This window comes from Trichosurus vulpecula, chromosome 3, assembly GCF_011100635.1.
Source record: "Trichosurus vulpecula isolate mTriVul1 chromosome 3, mTriVul1.pri, whole genome shotgun sequence".
Classification (NCBI taxonomy): domain Eukaryota; kingdom Metazoa; phylum Chordata; class Mammalia; order Diprotodontia; family Phalangeridae; genus Trichosurus; species Trichosurus vulpecula.
This window is the reverse complement of record NC_050575.1, coordinates 28,280,872-28,301,263: the sequence shown is the minus strand read 5'-3', so window position 1 is coordinate 28,301,263 and position 20,392 is coordinate 28,280,872. Positions and strand designations below refer to the sequence as shown.

The 20,392-nt window shown below is 36.0% G+C and overlaps 1 protein-coding gene across 1 annotated transcript in view; it reads right to left on the bottom strand.

The window, feature by feature from the left end:
• Nucleotides 1–1,050: 1,050 nt before the first annotated feature.
• SEC24A (SEC24 homolog A, COPII coat complex component) overlaps nt 1,051–20,392 on the bottom strand; it is a 61,918-nt gene continuing 42,576 nt past the window's right edge. The window contains exons 17-23 of the mRNA XM_036751499.1: nt 14,382–14,492; nt 13,767–13,942; nt 12,252–12,389; nt 10,230–10,334; nt 9,978–10,070; nt 4,747–4,850; nt 1,051–4,117 (exon numbers count right to left, since the gene is read on the bottom strand). Of these exons, the coding sequence (XP_036607394.1) occupies nt 4,003–4,117; nt 4,747–4,850; nt 9,978–10,070; nt 10,230–10,334; nt 12,252–12,389; nt 13,767–13,942; nt 14,382–14,492 (842 nt within the window). The 3' untranslated portion in view covers nt 1,051–4,002. The remainder of the gene's footprint in view (nt 4,118–4,746; nt 4,851–9,977; nt 10,071–10,229; nt 10,335–12,251; nt 12,390–13,766; nt 13,943–14,381; nt 14,493–20,392) is intronic.

Below are 20,392 nucleotides of genomic sequence, written 5' to 3'. Positions count from 1 at the left end.
TTTTAGCTTTAACAGAATATAAAGGTTGGGAAGCTTGGTGTAGTGAACACCTTAGAGTTAGGAAGACCTAGTTAAAGTCAGGCCTCTTAACACCTACTACACTAAGTGACCTAAGTGAGTTACAAACTCTCAGTGGCCCAGAAAATCAAGACTGTTACCAACTAATTGCAAGTCTGCATTAGTGGAAAGAGCTTACACACTGCACACTTGTAGGCCAATGTAGTTACAAGTTTGGACCCTTCACCTCTCCAAAAAATTAGCATGGTTAAGTATGATAAGAACATGTAGATTTTGCAGACCATGTAACATATATTATTTTATTCCTTTATTCTGAGCACCAAGCAAAATGAGCATTTCTGTATACATTGTATTCTCACATATGAACTATTTTTCAAATGTATATAGATTCTGTAATTAAAATACAAATTCATTTTAAAAGGTTATTGAATTCTTAAGTAGCTTTTTTCATTTCCTTAATCAAGGGACTGATTTCGTGGGGTCCTTTAAATTTGACACCAAAAAGGGTCCTTTATACTTAAAAACCTTGAGAACCATCAAATTATTTGTAATTAAACTTTGTTTCGAAAATAAAGTATGGCTATCTCAGAGCTGAGGCCTTAGATTCTAAACCACTCACCCCAAATCTGGGCGGATGTTTTATATTTTAATTTTGTCCTAACCATCAATTTCATTGATAAAAGTAATCTCGGTGAAGAAATTTCCCCTGAATGTAGATCAATAGCTACTCAGGCAATGCATATAAAGAGATTGGCCCAGGCTCTGAGTTTGAGTGACTTGCTCTGGTCGTGTGTGTGTGTGCGCGCGCCTTCTTGAGGGGGATCTATCCACTATGTAAATTTTCTCAATATAAATTTTCTCTTTATTGAGAGTGGATGTATGGGTGGCCAAATTAATCCATTTAAGGGGAAAAATAAAGCCATACTGTACTGTTTCCCATGAACATAATAGCCTAGAACATACTGTATAATAACTCAGATTGGTTTGTTTTACAGTATGGTGCTTCTATCAGTCCAAATGATTGATCATCTGTTATAAGCTCTTTTAATTAACTTTATTGAGTAGCCAAATTGATAAGTTAGTACAGATAAAATAAGAATTTGCATGTTACAAATGACTTTCCTTTTTACAGTGAAAATTACAAACTATAAAAAAAAGAGGACAAGTAAATCTTGGCTCTTAATGTTTCAAAGGGGCAAGATTTAACACATCACGCTGAAGAACAATACATATCTGGGTCTGAGAACAAGAATTTAATGTTACAATATTATACACTACTTTACAAAATTAAAATTTACTATAAGAATTACATTGTAATACAGAACAAAAACATAAAATCACATTTGATGGTCCCCTAGATAATAGCTGTTATGCATCTTTGATTATTGTTAAATGAATAAAATAAATTTTATTCTATTTATTGCAGAACAGTCTATTAGATTCAATATATTAAATTAAAAATAATGAAAATATATGCAAATTAAGATTACTGCTTTTGACTGAATACTATTAAGTCAAACTTATAGATATTATTTTAAAAATCCCAGAAACTAGAAAAATAGAGTGCATTTGCTGTGGTAGGACTGTCATTGCTCAAGAATAGGTAACAAACTTGCTCGTTTGTTACTTTTAGCAGTTGTAGAGCTATAGAAAATGCAAGCATTTCTAATAGTTTACAGCTACGTTGAAAAATATGGCATTGTGTAAATATTGGTGTGTTTTATAACATGAAAATGTAATAGAAGATGAGACAGCAGGTCATGTGCCCACTATTGGGAATAAAATTAAAAAGGCAAATTTCATATTGCAAAGAATATTTACTTAAATATCAACATTTCCAAAAGCATTCTATTTCCATTCACTCATTGTTTATAGAAATTACAGACCAAACATGGAGAATCCTAAATGGAATATTCATTATGACCCACTGATTGAAAGCTATAATTATTCTAGTTCACACATAAATTAGACAATATCTAAAATAGGAATTAAAAAAATAAGTAGATTTATGAAATATGCTAACAAAGCATGTTGAGTAAATAAGAACCATTCCCACTGAAGGGATGTTTGAGGCACAAGGAGGATTTCTCTCCCTAGAAGGATGTACCTCCCACCCTGGAAGCTTCTTCAACTTCTCAAAGGATTTTAAAAAATAAAATAATGTGCAATTCTTACTTTTATGAGACTCTTAATTCTTTTGAGAAATGTCAACACATGATAGGGTGAAATGAATTTTATTACGGAGGAAAAATAAAACTTGTATTTTGTTATAATTTGAAAGCTACTACACACCAAATTAATTAAACCATAAATTACACATTGGTAACAACTCTCACAAAGCTTCCAGTACAATGGACTTGAACACTGAGAATAGAGCCTGACATTACTTAGGGGATGGCATAGGTTTCTTTAGAAATAACACAAATATGTATAGTTTTTCTGACCCAACTGAAAACAGCAGCTCTATTCCCAAGTAAAACCTATTTTTTCCTTGTACCAAGGCAACTCAGTTAAATTTAAGTACAGCTCATATTGATATAAATCTTAACTATACCTATTCATTTGGTGATCTAAGTAGGCCAACATTGTAAACACATTTGTACTCCATTAATATAAAAAGCTTCTGCTGGGGATTAATAAAAGGAATCATCATTTACTAATGAGTTGTTATTCACAAGGAAAGATGAATTTGTGAAAAATCCTTGAGCCAAATTCTTTAAAATTAATATTTATCATTGCATTTTAAATATATAGATGCATGTTAACTAAGTAAGTAAACAAAATACCTTGAACAATTTTGGCTTTAAGATTTCCTTTGCTGAACTGAAGCCTATTATTTCTGAGCAAGTCCTGAAACCAGGGCTTTTAAAAAAAAATTAACTTCACCAAATAAAATTTATGAAAACTTTAAAATATCCACGGAATCATAATCCATTCATGCCTTAATAGATTTTCATCTCCAAGAATAAAATTACTTATGCACTATTTCCAATTTCATCATCCATATTTCCAAAAAAGTTTCTGGTGCATTTGAAACAATATTAAATATTTGATTTCTTTCATTCACCCACATCTCATCAAAAGATTATTTTTATTATTCTTTATAGGCCAGAAAGTTGATGAAGTACAAGAGAGACCAGAAACATAAAAAAACAACTCATGAAGGATCAAGAGCCTTAAAGATTCACATCGCCCTAATATACAGGCATTACTCTTTCTCCTTATCAGAAAAAAAAAAATCACAAGAGTATTTATGCCTACTGAGCTTGGATTATTTTCAATGCAGAACAAGGCTGAATATACACTCCAGTCTCACTGCAGACAAATGAGATAAACACTTAATTATAGTTTTTGCTGCATCAGGGCTTTGTCCTTCAAGTATAAAGAATACTGATGGATTTAAAAGCTTGAATGTACTACTTCATATTTCCCTGTTGAACTAAGAAAAAGTTAACATTATTTCTACTTAACATGATAACTCTTTTTTCAAATATCCATTTACTTTATAAGTGGATTAAACTTTTTGTTTTTTTAAAGGTCTTATCAGTGGATATAACTTCCCTGCAATACTTAGTTATGTGAGGTTTTAATTGTAGCAGCAAAAAATTCAGCAAAAATAAAAAATAAGAATATACATTTTGAGCAACAAAGAAGTCTTTATTTTACAAAATGTACTTTGCCTCAATATTATCTTTAACTTATTTCAATCTACAATCACTCAAACATAATTGGCAGCAAATAAAAAGGTGCCCAATCATAGTTAGATATATTTTGATTTGAAAAATACACTATCTTTAGATGCATGATTTTCTTTTCTGGTCCATTATTTGCTGTAGTTTGTTGAAATCACAGTGAAAATTCTTAACCATCACACTAGGCCACAAAATTAATAAAAAAGTTTTTTCAAAGAGGGCATTACAAGCTGAAGTTTTTTCAACTCTAGTGATTTTCCTTGGGAAAAGATGATCCACATGCTTTGTTTGTTCATTTATTCACTTGCTGCTGTACATGTAGGATAAATTCATAATATGATAAGGCAGATTCTGTTCTGTCTTCTACCATGTACTGAAGGAAAGTTGCTTTCATTGGACTTTCATCCCTAAGGAATAAAATGAGAAAATGTTTATGAGGTTCCATTTACTAATGATAAAAACAGTAGTAATAATAAGCTCTTAATCCAGCACATGCCATTTAAATTATTTTAATAAGCACCATTTTATACTTTGTGCACAATTTATTTCAAGGTTTTATTTTCCAGAGAAAAAATTCCATAATGAAAACCCTATGACTTGAAGAAATAGGTATTAGAACTGCCAGTCCTAATATGCTAGCAAAAATGTCACAAAGTCATTTAAACATTAAAGAGTTCTAATATTTGTATTATTATTTAACCACCTTATATCTATTCTGTATATACCATGCATCAATTATCTTTCCTATTGAAATGTAAGGTCCTGCAGGTACGGATTGCTTCTTTCACTGTAATCTTATCTCCAGAGCCTAGCACCTATAATACATGCTTAATAAATACTTGTCAGTGACTGATATATTAAGTAATATTTATCTTCCATAGGATGAATAATTTTCTTTTTCAATGTCTTCTTGATTACTCTAAACAGTATTTTTGCAGCAATCAATTGCAGTAACATCTATAACCTACAATTCACGCTCTTATAATACAATTTCCATGCTCAAATAATAAAAAGGAATAAAAGAAATCCAGCTTACCTTATGATATAAAGTATTGGAAAGAATGGCCTATGTTCTCTAAGCCATGAGATAAAACCTCCTATTCTAGCAGATTCTGCTGTGTCAAGGTCTGGAAGGTGAGTCTATGGAACAAAGATCAAGCAATCAATTGACAGACTTGCATTTAACAAGCTCCTACTATCGTCCAGTCATGGTACTGAACACTAGATACACAAAGGCAGGCAAAAACACAGTTCCTACTCTCAAGGAGCTCAGTTAATAGAAGAGACAATATAAATGACTATATAAAAAAAGAAATATACAGGATAAACTAGGGACTTAGAAGGAAGGTATTAGCTTTGAGGCGGACTGGTAAAGGCTTCTTGTAAAAAGGGGAATTTTAGCTGAGATTTGAAGGAAGCCAAAAGAAACCAGAAGATAAAGGTGAGAAAGGAAAGAATCCCAGGCAGTGAAAATACATGGAGTCAGGAGGAGTATTTTGTTTGAGGTGGAGCAAGGAGGTCAATGTTACTAGATTCAAAATTGTGTATGTCTACATGGATGTGAATATATGTAGATGACAAAGACTGGAAACATGACGGAAAAGGGAAAATTACAAAGAGCTTTAAATATACAACAGAGGATTTCATATTTGATCCTGGAAACACTGAAGATCAGTGAATAAGAAGCCACTGGATTTTGTTAAGTAAGGGGTGAGTTAGACTTTAGAAGATCTTCACTTTAGAAGGTCAATTGGACATTTCAGTGGAGGATGGACTGGAGTTTGAAAAAAACTTCAGGCAAGGAGACCAACTGAAAGGCTACTGTAATGATATATGTGTGAGGTGATGAGTACCTGCACAAGAGTGCTGGCAGTGTCAGGGGAAAGAAGGAAGTTTATAAGAGAGACAGATGTTACTAAAATAAAAGAGATTGGCTTTGGAAACTGATTGGATATGGAGAAATGAAAGAGAATGATTGATGAGGATGTTATCTAGCTTGCAAGCCTAGGTGACTAGGAGGATGGTGATATTCTTAACAGTAATAGGGGTCTTTAATATATATTTCAATATACATCAAAAGTATATTTGGGAATGGTGATACTAAAATGCTCAGAGTTATTTCAGCATACACAGTACCTTCAGTTATTCTTTCAGAGACTGGAAATGCTAGCACTTACTACCTTTCTGGATGACTTTGTTGTTTGTCCTTTGTTTTCAAAGAGGACCAATGACATCCTGGGTGATGTCTTGACTTGTAAATGAATTGGATTTAAGTGAGGCAGAGTTGCAGAGAGCCATCAACCTCACTCTCTCTTTTAGAGTCACTGAAGTCCAGTGGCAAGACAAAAGTCAAATCAACTGAAGATGGCGGCTGGAAAGCAGGGATTTGCATGAGCTCCCCACCACGTCCCTCCAAAAACCTATAAAAAATGGCTCTGAACAAATTCTAGAACCACAGAATAGCAGAGGGAAGCAGGGATCCATCCCAGGACAGCCTGGATGGTGGCTGGATGAGGTCTATCGCGCATGGAGTGGAGGGGAGCAGAGCTCAGCGTGAGAGGCAGCAGGACCAACCAGACCAGGAGCCGGGCAGGACAGGCCCAAGCACCCTGAATCAGTGAGCTGTGGCAGTTACCAGACTTCTCAACCCACAAACACCAAAGACAACAGAGAAGGTTAGTGGGAAAAGCTACGGGAGACAGAGTTCGCAGTTTGGCCACTGCCCCAGGGGCAGCAGGGGAGGTGCAGCTACAGAACTACAGCTGCAGTTGCTTCTGGCCCCAGGCCCACATGGCGGGAGGAATTAAGTGGTGAATCAGAGCAGGAGTGCAGAGCCTGCTGAAGATTTGCATCAGGTCTGGGTTGGTGGTTCTTGAGGAAGGAGGAGTGCTGGTGTGGCAGAGCTAGCTGTATAGAAATAGCTCTGAAATCAAAGGCGCATCCCCTGAAGCTTGGAACAAAGTACTCTTTGCTCTACAAGAAGTCATACCCCAACGAAAAACTCAAGGGTCAAGTAAGTTGGCTGGGAACATGGCCAGGCAGCGAAAACACACCCAGACATCTCAGACTTTGGAATCCTTCTTTGGTGACAAAGAAGACCAAAACATATGGCCTGAAGAAGTCAACAAAGTGCAAGAGCCTACACCAAAAGCCTCCAAGAAAAACATGAACTGGTCTCAGGCCATGGAAGAGCCCAAAAAGGAGTTGGAAAAGCAAGTTAGAGAAGTAGAGGAAAAATTGGGAAGAGAAAAGTGAATGATGCAAGAAAACCATGAAAAACAAGTCAATGACTTGCTAAAGGAGACCCAAAAAATACTAAAAAAAAAAAAATTGAAGAAAACAACACTTAAAAAAATAGACTAACTCAAATGTCAAAAGAGCTCCAAAAAGCCAATGAGGAGAAGAATGCCTTGAAAGGCAAAATTAGCCAAATGGAAAAGGAGGTCCAAAAGACCACTGAAGAAAATACTACCTTAAAAATGAGATTGGAGTAAGTGGAAGCTAGTGACTTGATGAGAAATCAAGATATTATAAAACAGAACCAAAAGAATAACAAAATGGAAGACAATATGAAATATCTCATTGGAAAAACCACTGACCTGGAAAATAGATCCAGGAGAGAGAATTTGAAAATTATTGTACTACCTGAAAGCCATGATCAAAAAAAGAGCCTAGATATCATCTTTCAAGAAATTATCAAGGAGAATTGCCCTGATATTCTAGAGCCAGAGGGTAAAATAGAAATTGAAAGAATCCACAAATCGTCTCCTCAAAAAGATCCCAAAAAGAAAACTCCTAGGAACATTGTCGCCAAATTTCAGAGCTCCCAGGTCAAGGAGCAAATACTGTAAGCAGCCAGAAAGAAACAATTTGAATATTGTGGAAAAACAATCAGGATAACACAGGATCTGGCAGTTTCCACATTAAGGACGTAAGGGCTTGGAATATGATATTCCAGAAGTCAATGGAGCTAGGATTAAAACCAAGAATCACCTACCCAGCAAAACTGAGTATCATGCTCCAAAGCAAAATATGGACTTTCAATAAAATAGAGGACTTTCAAGCTTTCTCAGTGAAAAGACCAGAGCTGAATAGAAAATCTGACTTTCAAACACAAGAATCAAGAGAAGCATGAAAAGGCAAACAAGAAAGAGAAATCACAAGGGACTTACTAAAGTTTAACTGTTTTGTTTACATTCCTACATAGAAAGATGATATGTATGATTCATGAGACCTCAATATCATAGTAGCTGAAAGGAATATGCATATATATGTGTGTGTATACATATATATATATGCACACATGTGTCTATGTATGTATATATGTAGGTATATATATATACACATATATACACACACACACAAAGGGCACAGGGTGAGTTGAATATGAAGGGACGATATCTAAAAAAATAAAATCAATTTAAGGGATAAGAGAGGAATATATTGAGAGAGGGAGAAAGGGAGAGATAGAATGGGGTAAATTATCTCACATAAATGTGGCAAGAAAAAGTGGTTCTCTAGGAAGGGAAGAGGGGGCAGGTGAGGGGGAAAGGAATAAATCTTGCTCTCATTGGATTTGACCTGAGGAGGGAATACCATACACACTCAATTGGGTATCTTACCCCATAGGAAAGGAGGAAGAAGATAAAAAAGGGGGGATGATAGAAGGGAGGGCAGATGGGGGGAGTAGGTAATCAAAAACAAACATTTTTGAAAAGGGACAGGGTCAAGGGAGAAAACTGAATAAAGGGGGATAGGTTAGGAAAGAGCAAAACATAGTTAATCTTTCACAACATAAGTATTATGGAAGGGTTTTACATAATGATATGCATGTGGCCTATGTTGAATTGCTTACCTTCTTAGGGAGGGTGGGTGGGGAGGGAAGAGGGGAGAGAATTTGGAACTTGAAGTTTTAAAAACAGATGTTCAAAAACAACAACAACAAAAAAAAGTTTTTTCATGCAACTATGAAATAAGATACACAGGAAATGGAGCATAGAAATTTATCTTGCCCTACAAGAGAAGAAGGGAAAGGCGGATGGGAGGGGAGTGGGGTGACAGATGGGAGGGCTGACTGGGGAACAGGGCAACCAGAATATACGCCATCTTGGAGTGGGGGGGAGGGTAGAAACGGGGAAAAAAACTTGTAATTCAAACTCTTGTGAAAATCAATGCTGAAAACTAAATATATTAAATAAATTTAAAAAAAAAAAAAGAAATACAAAGAAAAAAAAAAGTCAAATCAACTGGCGATGGCCCAGGGATTCAAAGAATAACTTTGGCATCACTGATCTCTGACCAAGCTCTATGGACTCTACAATGCCTTCTTCAGCCACCTTCAAGGTCACTGAAACAAACTGTTCTCAGCCACTCATTCTGTTGGGGTAGACATCCCTCTAATCCACTAACAGCTTTGAGGCCTGCTGGTTTAGCCTGACTGCCAGGACTATTTACCAAGGTATGGCTGCTGTGAGTGCTATAGCTTTCTGGAGCCACAGATTAGAGTTGGGTGAATCAGGTGGACACCAAAGAGAGGTGAACAGGCCGAAAAAGGGCTTGGTTAAGGCCTCTCAACAAAGGTGGAAACCCCACTGAACATTCCATGTGCCCATGGATGACTTAACATATCATTTAACAACGATGTCTGAATAATAAAATAGTGATGGTAAAGTCATCCAGGTTCTACAATGATGGGGATTGTTTTATTGACTTGAAAATACTAGAGATTTACAGATTTTAAGCATCTATCTGAATTAAAACAATTTGATTATACTACCTCTCCTTCAAATATCCTCTGAAGTTTTAGTTCCATAACTGTTTCAAATCTGGTCATTAATTTTGAGGTAATATTTACTTGTAGCAATTACCCAACTTCTTTCCCTCAAACAGCAAGTAAAATGATTCACTGAATGAGGTGATAACAGTACATGACTCCTCTTGCAATTCTGCCACCCCAAAGAAATTTTAAGATCTAATCTTACTAGGTATCATGACAGCAGGCTCTACTTAAATAGTAATTAGAAAAATTTCTTTTTGTCCAGCAACCCAAAATCTTATACTATGTTCTACATGTATCTTTATTTTAAATATAAGAGAAATAGTTACATGTCCAGTAAGGGAAATGTACTGCTGAAACCATTTCTAATAAAAACAAACATTTAATATTAGGAAAGAAGCAGGATTCTTTTCTGATTTTAAAATAGACAAATACTGCATAAATTTGAATTGCTCTTTAGGTGTTACAAGATGACATTGAAGCATTCTTACCATATTCAGTGGTAGAGATGCATAGTTTGGAACTCCAAGAACTTGGCTGAGAAAATTTTGTCCACAATTTTTTCCAACCCATAGCATCATTACCTAGAAATTGGAAGAAAATTCACTTGGCGTATATTAGAATACTCAATCTGCTCATTCATACATTTACCATTTCCAGTGGCTATTTAAGATGTATGACTAAAATGTATGACGGTATGACTACTTTATTCAGTCAGATCATGGACAAATCAGAGTACTCACAGTGCCTGCATCCATAAGGAAAGCTCCATCCCTGCTCAACTTCTCCACAGATAGCTGCAGAATAGGTGGCTGAGGTATAGTTCTGTCATTGATGTTGAGGGCTCCCTAAAAGGGTAAAAAAAAATAAAACCAAACACTCAACACTGTCAGGAAAAGATTCTAGATCAATTAATCACAAAGGATTTTATTAAGCATGTACTATGTGCCAGGGACTATGCTAGGTCCTGGGGATATAACGACAAAAATCAAACAGTTCCTGACTTCAAGGAGCAGGACACACACACAAACACGCATGCAAACACACACAAGGTAAATTTTTCGGCTGGAGGGTACTACGAGCTATGGGGATGAGGAAGGGATTTGTATGGAAGGTGGTGTTTTAGCAATGTTTTGCATTAAACAAGAGATTTTAAGAAGATCAAAGAGCCAGTGCATTCTAGGCATGTACGATAGCCGCTACAAGAGTGTAGAGATAGGAGATGGAGATGCATTTCATAAAGGGAACATTACAATTGCTGGAAAGGCTGAGAGAAAACAGGACCACTGGCGCTATGAACTGGCCTGATGATTCTGTAATTTGGAACTATGCTAAGTAAGCTAACCAAACTGTGCATATCTTTTTAACCCAGCGATAACATTATTTGGCCTATAACCCTAAGAGATTAAAGAAAGAGGGAAAAGACCCACATGTACAAAAATATTTGCAACTCTTCTTTGTTGAAGCAAAGAATGGGAAACAAAGGGAACGCCCATCATTAGGAAATGGCTGAATAAATAATGTTATAGAAATATAAAGCAATATTATTGTGCTGGAAATGAAGGTGATGTAAAAGCCAAAAAATACCAATAAAAGGTCAAAATTTTAAAAAACCTACTACTATTATGCGTAGTTCCTGTCATCTAATAATCTCAAGACTAAATAAAGAACCTTATTTACCTCATAAGTAAACTAAAAATACAAACATTCAAAGACAATTAGGCAGAGTTAGGAATCAAAGTGATACTTGAAACAAACCTAAAAAAGATCATGTAATCCAACTTCCTAATTTTAAAGGTGTACACTAAAACTCAGAGGGGCAAAACGACTTGCTGAAAGTCACACACATACAAACAAGAATTATTTTCTTGGCTGAAGTTGTTCTATCATTTAAAATCAACTGCTGCTATTCATCTGTATCTTTTTGTTTTTTGGCAGGGCAATTGGGATTAAGTGACTTGCCCAAGGTCACACAGCTAGTACATGTGTCAAGTGTCTGAGGCCGGATTTGAACTCAGGTCCTCCAGATTCCAGGGCCGGTGCTCTACTCACTGTACCACCTAGCTGCCTCTATTTGTCTGTATCTTAACAGGGTGAAACCACTATAAACAACATCAAATGTTTTTACTAATTGACATTCAATTAGTAAAACCAGAAGTGGAAGGTTTTCATTTGTCTTTAAATTATTAAATATAAGGACAAAGTTGTGTACATACGGCTTAAAGATACTAGTATTACACAACAAAGGACAAAATTTTCTTAAATATCAAAAACGAAAACAGTTCATAAATGTCAATGCCTCTCTACAAATATAAGTAAGCCTAGTTATTTAAATCTAATTAATTTAAATACAGGATTGGCCTACAGTTACTATTTCAACAAAATTTTTACAATCCCATTAAAAGTATCATTAGTATTTTCCAGTTCCTAATAAGCTCCCTCAAATGTCACTAACCCTTGTCCCTTTAATTACATGGAAGGGAAAGTTTCTTCTACAACGGATGACTTTACCATACCAATTAAATACTTGATAATTAATGCACATTTCTTTCAAATCAATTCATTTTTTGGAGTATTCTTACATGCAACTATAATTTGAAGTATTACTCAAATGAATGACTAAACCAAATTCTGAGCCTTAGGGATTCTTAAAGCAGAATTTTAAAGTTTAAAATAAAAAAGGGAATGAAACCTTCATTTCTTCTGTGGATTCATTATTAAGACTTATGAATGCATAGACTAAAGTAAGTAATGGGCAAACTTACCTCATCTGAGAGATTGTCAACTCTGTACAGATTGGGATGGGTCATGAGCATGAGGTAAACCAGGGGCTGATTTTTCACCTGACACATAGCAAAAATACGTTCATCTAGACGAGCAGTAGTCCCAGTTTGGAATGACTTCTGTAAGCAGAATACATCAAATCCCCCCACACCAAAAAATAAAAATTACTTACATTTGTTAAACAGATAGAAGAGATATTTTTCAAGACTTAACAATGATAAGAACTATCAGAAAGTACTGGGCATTTTTTTTTTACTTATTTGAATAAGCTCTATCAGTAAGTCAAATTTGACCATTCTTAGTAGTCACAATCCCATAACTGCTATGAATTATATATTGACATGAGACAAATAATTTGATTTGTTTCCGTTTCCTCATCTGTAAAATATCTACTATAAACCATTTTATCTGACTCATGATGAGGATCTAATAAAATTAGGAGTTTCATAACTCTTGATAGAACTGACAGAAGAAAACACGAAGATGAGGAAAAGAAAGCAGGCAGTTTAGGTTATAGGTGGTAGACCTAAACCAAGGTTGTGAATAGGAAAAAGGACAGTTCAAGCATAGAATGAACACATAGCACATACGTAAATGTTAATATATACATGTTATTGACATATATTTACACAAATATGTCAGCAGATCCTGGTATATGATTATGGGAGTCCTTGAGGGCTTCTTAGACTGAACGGGTCATGAGTGAAAAAAGTTAAAATAATAAGTATAATTTGCTACATATTAAGCTCCAGGTGATGGCAAAACATCCAAGTTATAGGCTATTGAGATGGAAATATTGATTTGGGAGAAGGTAAGAAATCAAGACAGAGCACATGGATTCTCACATACAAGAAGAAAATTTAATTCAGATGAGTAGATCAACTTAGCACAAACACAAATACAGAAAGAAAGCAGGATCCAGAAATGAATGCTAGGAAAAATGTACACTTAATGGTTTGATAGGAGGCACAGAATGTTGCCATATGATTAGGAGAAGCAGACCAGTACAGTATCATAGAAGATAAAAAAGGTGTAAAGAATTAAATGGGGGAAATGGGAGTGGGTGGGGGAAAGGTGCAAGCAGTGGTAAAATACTGAGATTCAAGAAGGATGAGAACAGAGGGGAGTCCAGATTGGTTACACCTGATGGTCAATGAGCTACGCTAATTGGTTGGAATTGGCAAACCAAAGTCCACAATAAAAAAAGGAAGCTGAATGCAAGCATGGAAGTGACAAGTAAGTAAATTGTGGTCTGAGAGGAGTACCAAAATACTGAAGAAGCGGATTGTGTGTGACTAAGGACTGACGATTTGAAAATTTACAGTCAATGTTGAGGCTCCTGATACTTGGTATTAAGCTTCATGAAAAAAAGTGAGAATAGGAAATATACACACACTAGAAAAGTAAGAACACTTGCAATAATGAAAATATTAAAACTCACTGACATGAAACATATATTACCTATTCGTCCCTTTAACTTTTCTATTCATGCTTACCTGTTTAAGAAGAGCTAACACAAAAAGTGGGAAGAGACGTAAAGAAAAGGGAACCAAGAGACCAGGCTGCTGACTGCTTAGGACTGAAGTGCGGTAAGCAGACAGAGAATCTATTACAGCATTCACAAGGGCATCACGAGCATCACTGAGACTGGCAGTAATGGACCTGTCAACAGCTGAAAAAAAAAAAAAGGAAAGGGAAAGATTACAGCAGTCACACAATCAGTGTTAGGGGGTGATCATTAAAACATTAAATATCCTAAAGAGTCCTTTTGTGGAGGGTTGTAGGGAGGCAGGTTTTTTATTTTTTTTAAAGCAAACTTCAACTAGTATGTTGTAACACTTTATGGAGTTAGGTGGATGGGTGTAACTCCTTTGTTGGGTTCCAGAGAAGAAACACTTTTAAAAGCAATAAAGATAGGGAAAATATAACTGTCCACTACTATATGCAGAATTTGATAGAATCCCAGGTGGAGAAACCAAATTATGCAGTCTTTCCCAGAGCAGAAAAGAAAGATAAAAATTACACTATGGAGGAAGGGAAAAATAGGATAGGTGGATGTCTGGACCATTGCCTTGTTCTGCTACTATCATAGTAGTTTTTCAACTACTCACCCATATTTGCCAATAATCCTGAAATTGCTTGAACATCAGCTCCAAGGTAGACTTCATTCAGTGTTGAAACTACTGGTAAACACATGGTATGCACACGAATCCTCCTTTCACCTTTGGGAAAGAAATGCAAATGAAGGTATGAGACAAGTAATTTAGAAATAAGATACTGGGAATGAAATTAATTCTAGTGATTAGATTTAGAGCCCATCCTGAAGTAGCGAAACTACTGAATCTTTGATAAGAAGAAAATTAAGGATTTAGCTTTTTTTATTAATTACAGTTCGTGCTGTTTATCCACCGTGGATAGTTAAGCTGACTTCTATAGATTTTACATCGTCCTTGGTAGTGTTCCAAGGTGCAATATAATTACAAAAACACAAACAACGGTATTTAGAGGAACTCACCAATAGAGTCCTATTTGGATACCATGTGAGACATTTTCCATGATCCCAGTTAACTCTAAGTAAGTATATGGCTCTCTTTTTCACTCCTTGCTTGTTGCCGATACTCATCAGATTAATGAAAAAAAAAATTATCTTCATGGTCCCATATGCCATGTATTCTTAAATAATTTTAATGTTATGTGTGGAGAAGAAAACCTCATCTGAGGCAAGGCTTTTAAGCTGCATTTTGTTCTTGTGAGTCAAATGTTTTCTTGAAATTAATAAAATACAATAGGGTCATCTATTCTTTGCATTTCTTGGTCAGTTATTTGTGAAAAAACAGTCTAGTAAAGAAAACCGTAAGCAAAAGCCTACTAACCCTTCTCATGTTTTCTTTAACGATACCCTCAATGCATAGGCCATTCTCATAAAAATTTTGGAGGTAAAAAAGCAAGCTTATAGGGCAGTACTTAGTTTGTGTGTGTGTAGTAATATAACTTATGAGGACAAAGTTAATATTTAACCTACAGAATTGCACTTCTACTTTACAAACGGACCCATCAGTGGACATGGCTGGACTTGCTATTTTGCTTATACACAGCATCAGTACCAGCTAACCACTGAAAATTCTTTCTATGAGAATACCTAGAACAAATATAAGTGATGTTAAAATATTCAAAGTTTTGAATAACTTTTTTTAATTTCATGGTTTATCCTGGAACAATGTGTTGATATTTATACTAATTACCAGTAGAAGAGCAATGGTGGGTACCAATGCTAGCACCTTAGCATGAGTCAAAACAGTGATACGAAACTTTACTACTAAGCATTGAATTCTTCAACACCAAACAATCACAGTTAAAAAATAATACTAATTTTACTTAAGAATGTCCTTGATGAAGCAATGAAAATTACTAAATCTTGATCCTTGAGTACATGACTTTTTAACATCCTGTGTGACAAAATGGAAAAGTATGCACAAAGCTCCTCTGTTACATACTAAGGCATGATGGTTGTCTTGAGGGAAAAAGCACTGGTATGACTGTTTGAGCTACAAGCTGAACAAGCCACTTTTATCATGGAACACAATTTTTGCTTGAAAAAATTAAACTATGGTTATTCAGAGGTGATTTTGGCAGATATTTTCTTGAAAATGAATGAGCTAATATGTCTGTCACTTCAAGGAAAACATTCATCAGTATTTGTTGCTAATAATAAAATGTGAGCTTTCAAGTGACAATTAAAATTTTGGAAAACCTGTATCTACCACCATGAGCTTTCCAATACTTAGAGACTTTTCTGAGGTCAGGGCGATAGTAATAAAAAAAAATTACATACTGAAATGTGTCAACATTCAGAAGAGCTATGTAAGTCAGTGAGCCAATATTTTCCAAATAATCAAATGCATGATGTTACAAAATCATCTATTGGTAAAAAAGATCCATTAAAAGTGTAAGATGGACCATCTTGGCTCAAAATGGCAGAGTAAAAGCAGGCACTCGCATGAGTTCTTCCCCAAACCTCTCCAAATACCTTTAAAAAAATTACTCTAAACAATTCTAGAGCAGAAGAACCCACAAAAAGAGTGAAAAAAAATTCCAGACCAAGACAACTTGGAAAGTTGCAGGAAAGGTCTGTTGCACCAGGGTGAGAGAGAAGTGCAGTCCAGCACAGGCCATACCAGTGCAGACCAAACCCCAGCAAACCTGGAGCAGGCCTTGGAGCAAACTGAATCAGTGGCAGCAGTGGCTGTTTCCAGACCTCTCAGCCCACAGACAGTATGGGGGCTGAACAACTGGTCAGGAGATCATAGAGGTCTTTTTGCTAGCACTGAGGCAGGACTCTGTTGCTTTGCCTATACTTGGATTGAGGTTGAAATACTGGGTGGCAGTGCCAGGGTGAGGAAGAGCACTAGGATCACAGAGCTTGTGGCCACAGTGGAGGGGGGATACTTCGCACAGTTCCAGGGCAGAAAAGAGTGCTTATGGTCACTCACAGACCACAGCACAGGCTAGGAGAGTAGTAAACACCTCTCTTTACATCATACCACCTTAGAAGAACTGAAAGCTTACAAGTCCCTAGAACCATCTCTGAAAACAGCTACACAAAACCCCTGACACTTGGGACGGTGCACCCTCCACCCTAGAAACAGAGCCTCATTTTAACAAAAAATTAATGTCAGGTAACAGGCTGGGAAAATGAGCAAATAACAACAGAAAGTTACTATGGTAAGAAAGAAGATCAAAACACACACTCAGAAGAAGACAACAAAGTCAAATCTACATCCAAAGCCTCCAAGAAAAATATGAATTCGTCTCAGGCCATGGGAGAGCTCGAAAAGAATTTTGAAAATAAGAGAGGTAGAAGAGAAACTAGGAAGAGAAATGAGAGTGATGCAAGAAAATCATGAAAAACAATTCAAAAGCTTGGTAAAAGAGACACAAAAAATACTGAAGAAAATAACATCTTAAAAATGGTAAAAAAGGGCCAAAAAGCCAATGAGGAGAAGAATGCCTTAAAAAGCAGAATTGGCTAAATGGAAAAGGAAGTCCAAAAGCTCACTGAAGAAAATAATTCCTTAAAAATTAGAATTGACCTAATGGAAGCTAATGACTTTATGAGAAATCAAGAAACAATTAAACAAAACCAAAAGAATGGACAGTGTGAAATATCTCAATGGAAAAACAACTGACCTGGAAAATGGATCCAAGAGAGATAATTTAAAAATTATTGGACTACCTGAAAGCTATGATCAAAAGAAGAGCCTGGATATCACCTTTCAAGAAATTATCACGGAAAACTGCCCTGATACCTTAGATTCAGAGGGTAAAAAAGAAATTGGAAGAATCCACCCATCACCTCCAAAAAGAGATCCCAAAATGAAAACTCCCAGGAATATAGCCAAATTCCAGATCTCCCTGGGTCAAGGAGAAAATATTGCAAGCAGCCAGAAAGAAAAAAATTTAAGTATTGCAGAAACACAATCAGGATAACATAGTATTTAGCAGCTTCTACATTAAAGGCAGAGAGTTGGGAACAGGATACTCCAGAGGGCAAATGAGCTAGGACTACAACCAAGAATCACATACTCAGAAAAACTGAGTATAATCCTTCAGGAGGAAAAAAATGGACATTCAATGATAGAGGATTTTGAAGAATTCTTGATGAAAAGACCAGAGATGAATAGACAATTTGACTTTCAAATACAAGACTCAAGAGAAGCATAAAAAGGTAAACAGGAAAGGAAATCATAAGGGACTTAATAAAGTTAAACAGTTTACATACCTACATGGGAAAATGACACTTGTAACTAATAAGAACTTTCTCATTTCTCAACAGTTAGAAGGAGTATAGAGAGAGAGAGATCACAGATGTGATTTGAATGTAAAGGGATGATATCTAAAAAATAAAGGCATGAGAGAGTTATGTACTGGGGAGAAAGAGAAGGGAAGAGGTAGAATGGGACAAATTATCTCACATAAAAGAGGCAAGAAAAAGCTTTTACAATGGGGGCAGATACAGTGGGGGGGATAAGAGAACCTTACTCAACAGAATCGGCTCAAAGAGGGATTAACATATACATTCAATTGGGTATAGAAATCTATCTTACCCTATAGAAAAGTAGGAGGGGAAGGGGATAAGAAAAGTGTGCATCTGTGTGTGTGTGTGTGCGTGTGAGTGTGTGTATGTATGGGGGTTATACAAGGGAGGGCAGATTGAGGGAATGGGTGGTCAGAAGCAAAATACTGGAAAAAACAAAAACAGTGGAAGAGGGACAGAGTGATTGAGGGGATGCACATCAATTGGTGAATGGCTGAATAAGTTGTTTCATGTGATTTTGATGGAATACTATTGTGCTATGAGAAATGATGAGCAGGATGCTCTCCGAAAAACCTGGAAAGACTTGCATGGGCTGATGCAAAGTGAAATGTACTGTGTATAAAGTACAAAGTACTATGTACAAACAGCAATATTGTAAGATGATCAGTTGTGAATGACTAAGCTTTTGTCAGCAATACAATGATCCATGACAACTCTAAAGGACTTCTGAAAAATACTATCCATCCCAGCAAAACTGAGTTTCATGCTCCAAGGCAAAATATGGACTTTCAATGAAATAGAGGACTTTCAAGCTTTCTCAGTGAAAGACCAGAGCTGGATAGAAAATCTGACTTTCAAACACAAGAATCAAGAGAAGCATGAAAAGGCAAACAAGAAAGAGAAATCATAAGGGACTTACTAAAGTTGAACTGTTTTGTTTACATTCCTACATAGATGACGTGTATGATTCATGAGACCTCAATATCATAGTAGCTGAAAAGAATATGCACATATATATATGTGTGTGTATACATATATGTACACATATGTGTGTGTCTATGTATGTATATATAGGTATACACACACACATACACACACACACAAAGGGCACAGGGTGAGTTGAATATGAAGGGACGATATCTAGAAAAATAAAATCAATTTAAGGGATAAGAGAGGAATATATTGAGAGAGGGAGAAAGGGAGAGACAGAATGGGGTAAATTATCTCACATAAAAGTGGCAAGAAAAAGTGGTTCTCTAGGAAGGGAAGAGGGGGCAGGTGAGGGGGAAGGAGTAAATCTTGCTCTCATCGGATCTGACCTGAGGAGGGAATACCATATACACTCAGTTGGGTACCTTACCCCACAGGAAAGAAGGAGGAAGAAGATAAAAAAGGGGGAATGATAGAAGGGAGGGCAGATGTGGGGAGGAGGTAATCAAAAACAAACACTTTTGAAAAGAGACAGGGTCAAGCGAGAAAATTCAATAAAGGGGGATAGGTTAGGAAGGAGGAAAACATAGTTAATCTTTCACAACATGAGTATAGTGGAAGGGTTTTACATAATGATACGTATGTGGCCTATGTTGAATTGCTTGCCTTTTTATGGAGGGTGGGAGGGGGAGGGAAGAGGGGAGAGAATTTGGAACTCAAAGTTTTAAAAACAGATGTTCAAAAACAACAACAAAGAAAAGTTTTTGCATGCAACTAGGAAATAAGATACACAGGAAATGGGGCATAGAAATTTATCTTGCCCTACAAGAGAAGGAGGAAAAGGTGGATGGGAGGGGAGTGGGGTGATAGATGGGAGGGCTGACTGGGGAATGGTGCAACCAGAATATATGCCATCTTGGAGTGGGCAGGAAGGTAGAAATGGGGAGAAAATTGTTTTTTACATGTAACTAGGGAAAAATAAAATACTAAAAAAAAGAAAAGAAAGCATTGTAATGTAACAGAATACAAAAGGGTCAATGACAATTTCAGATTTCACATTGATGCTAAGTATTGAGAAACAAGCATTTCATGAATTTTGGTGTAGTAACAGAAAAGAGTATCTGCAATTATCTGAAAAGCTTATTAAAATACTCAAAGATTTGCAAAAATGTGTAACTATGCCACTCTTCTCACTGTGTTTTTTTAAAAACACTAATTATTCTTTTAAAATAAAAAATGCTATTTATGTCAACACACAATGGACTTGTTGTTTTAAAGTGAATTTATCAATTTTAATTTCTAATATGGTAAATAGTGATCATCAGCACAAACAAAAGCTCTTTAGAGACCTCAGTAATTTTTAAGAGTGCAAAGGGG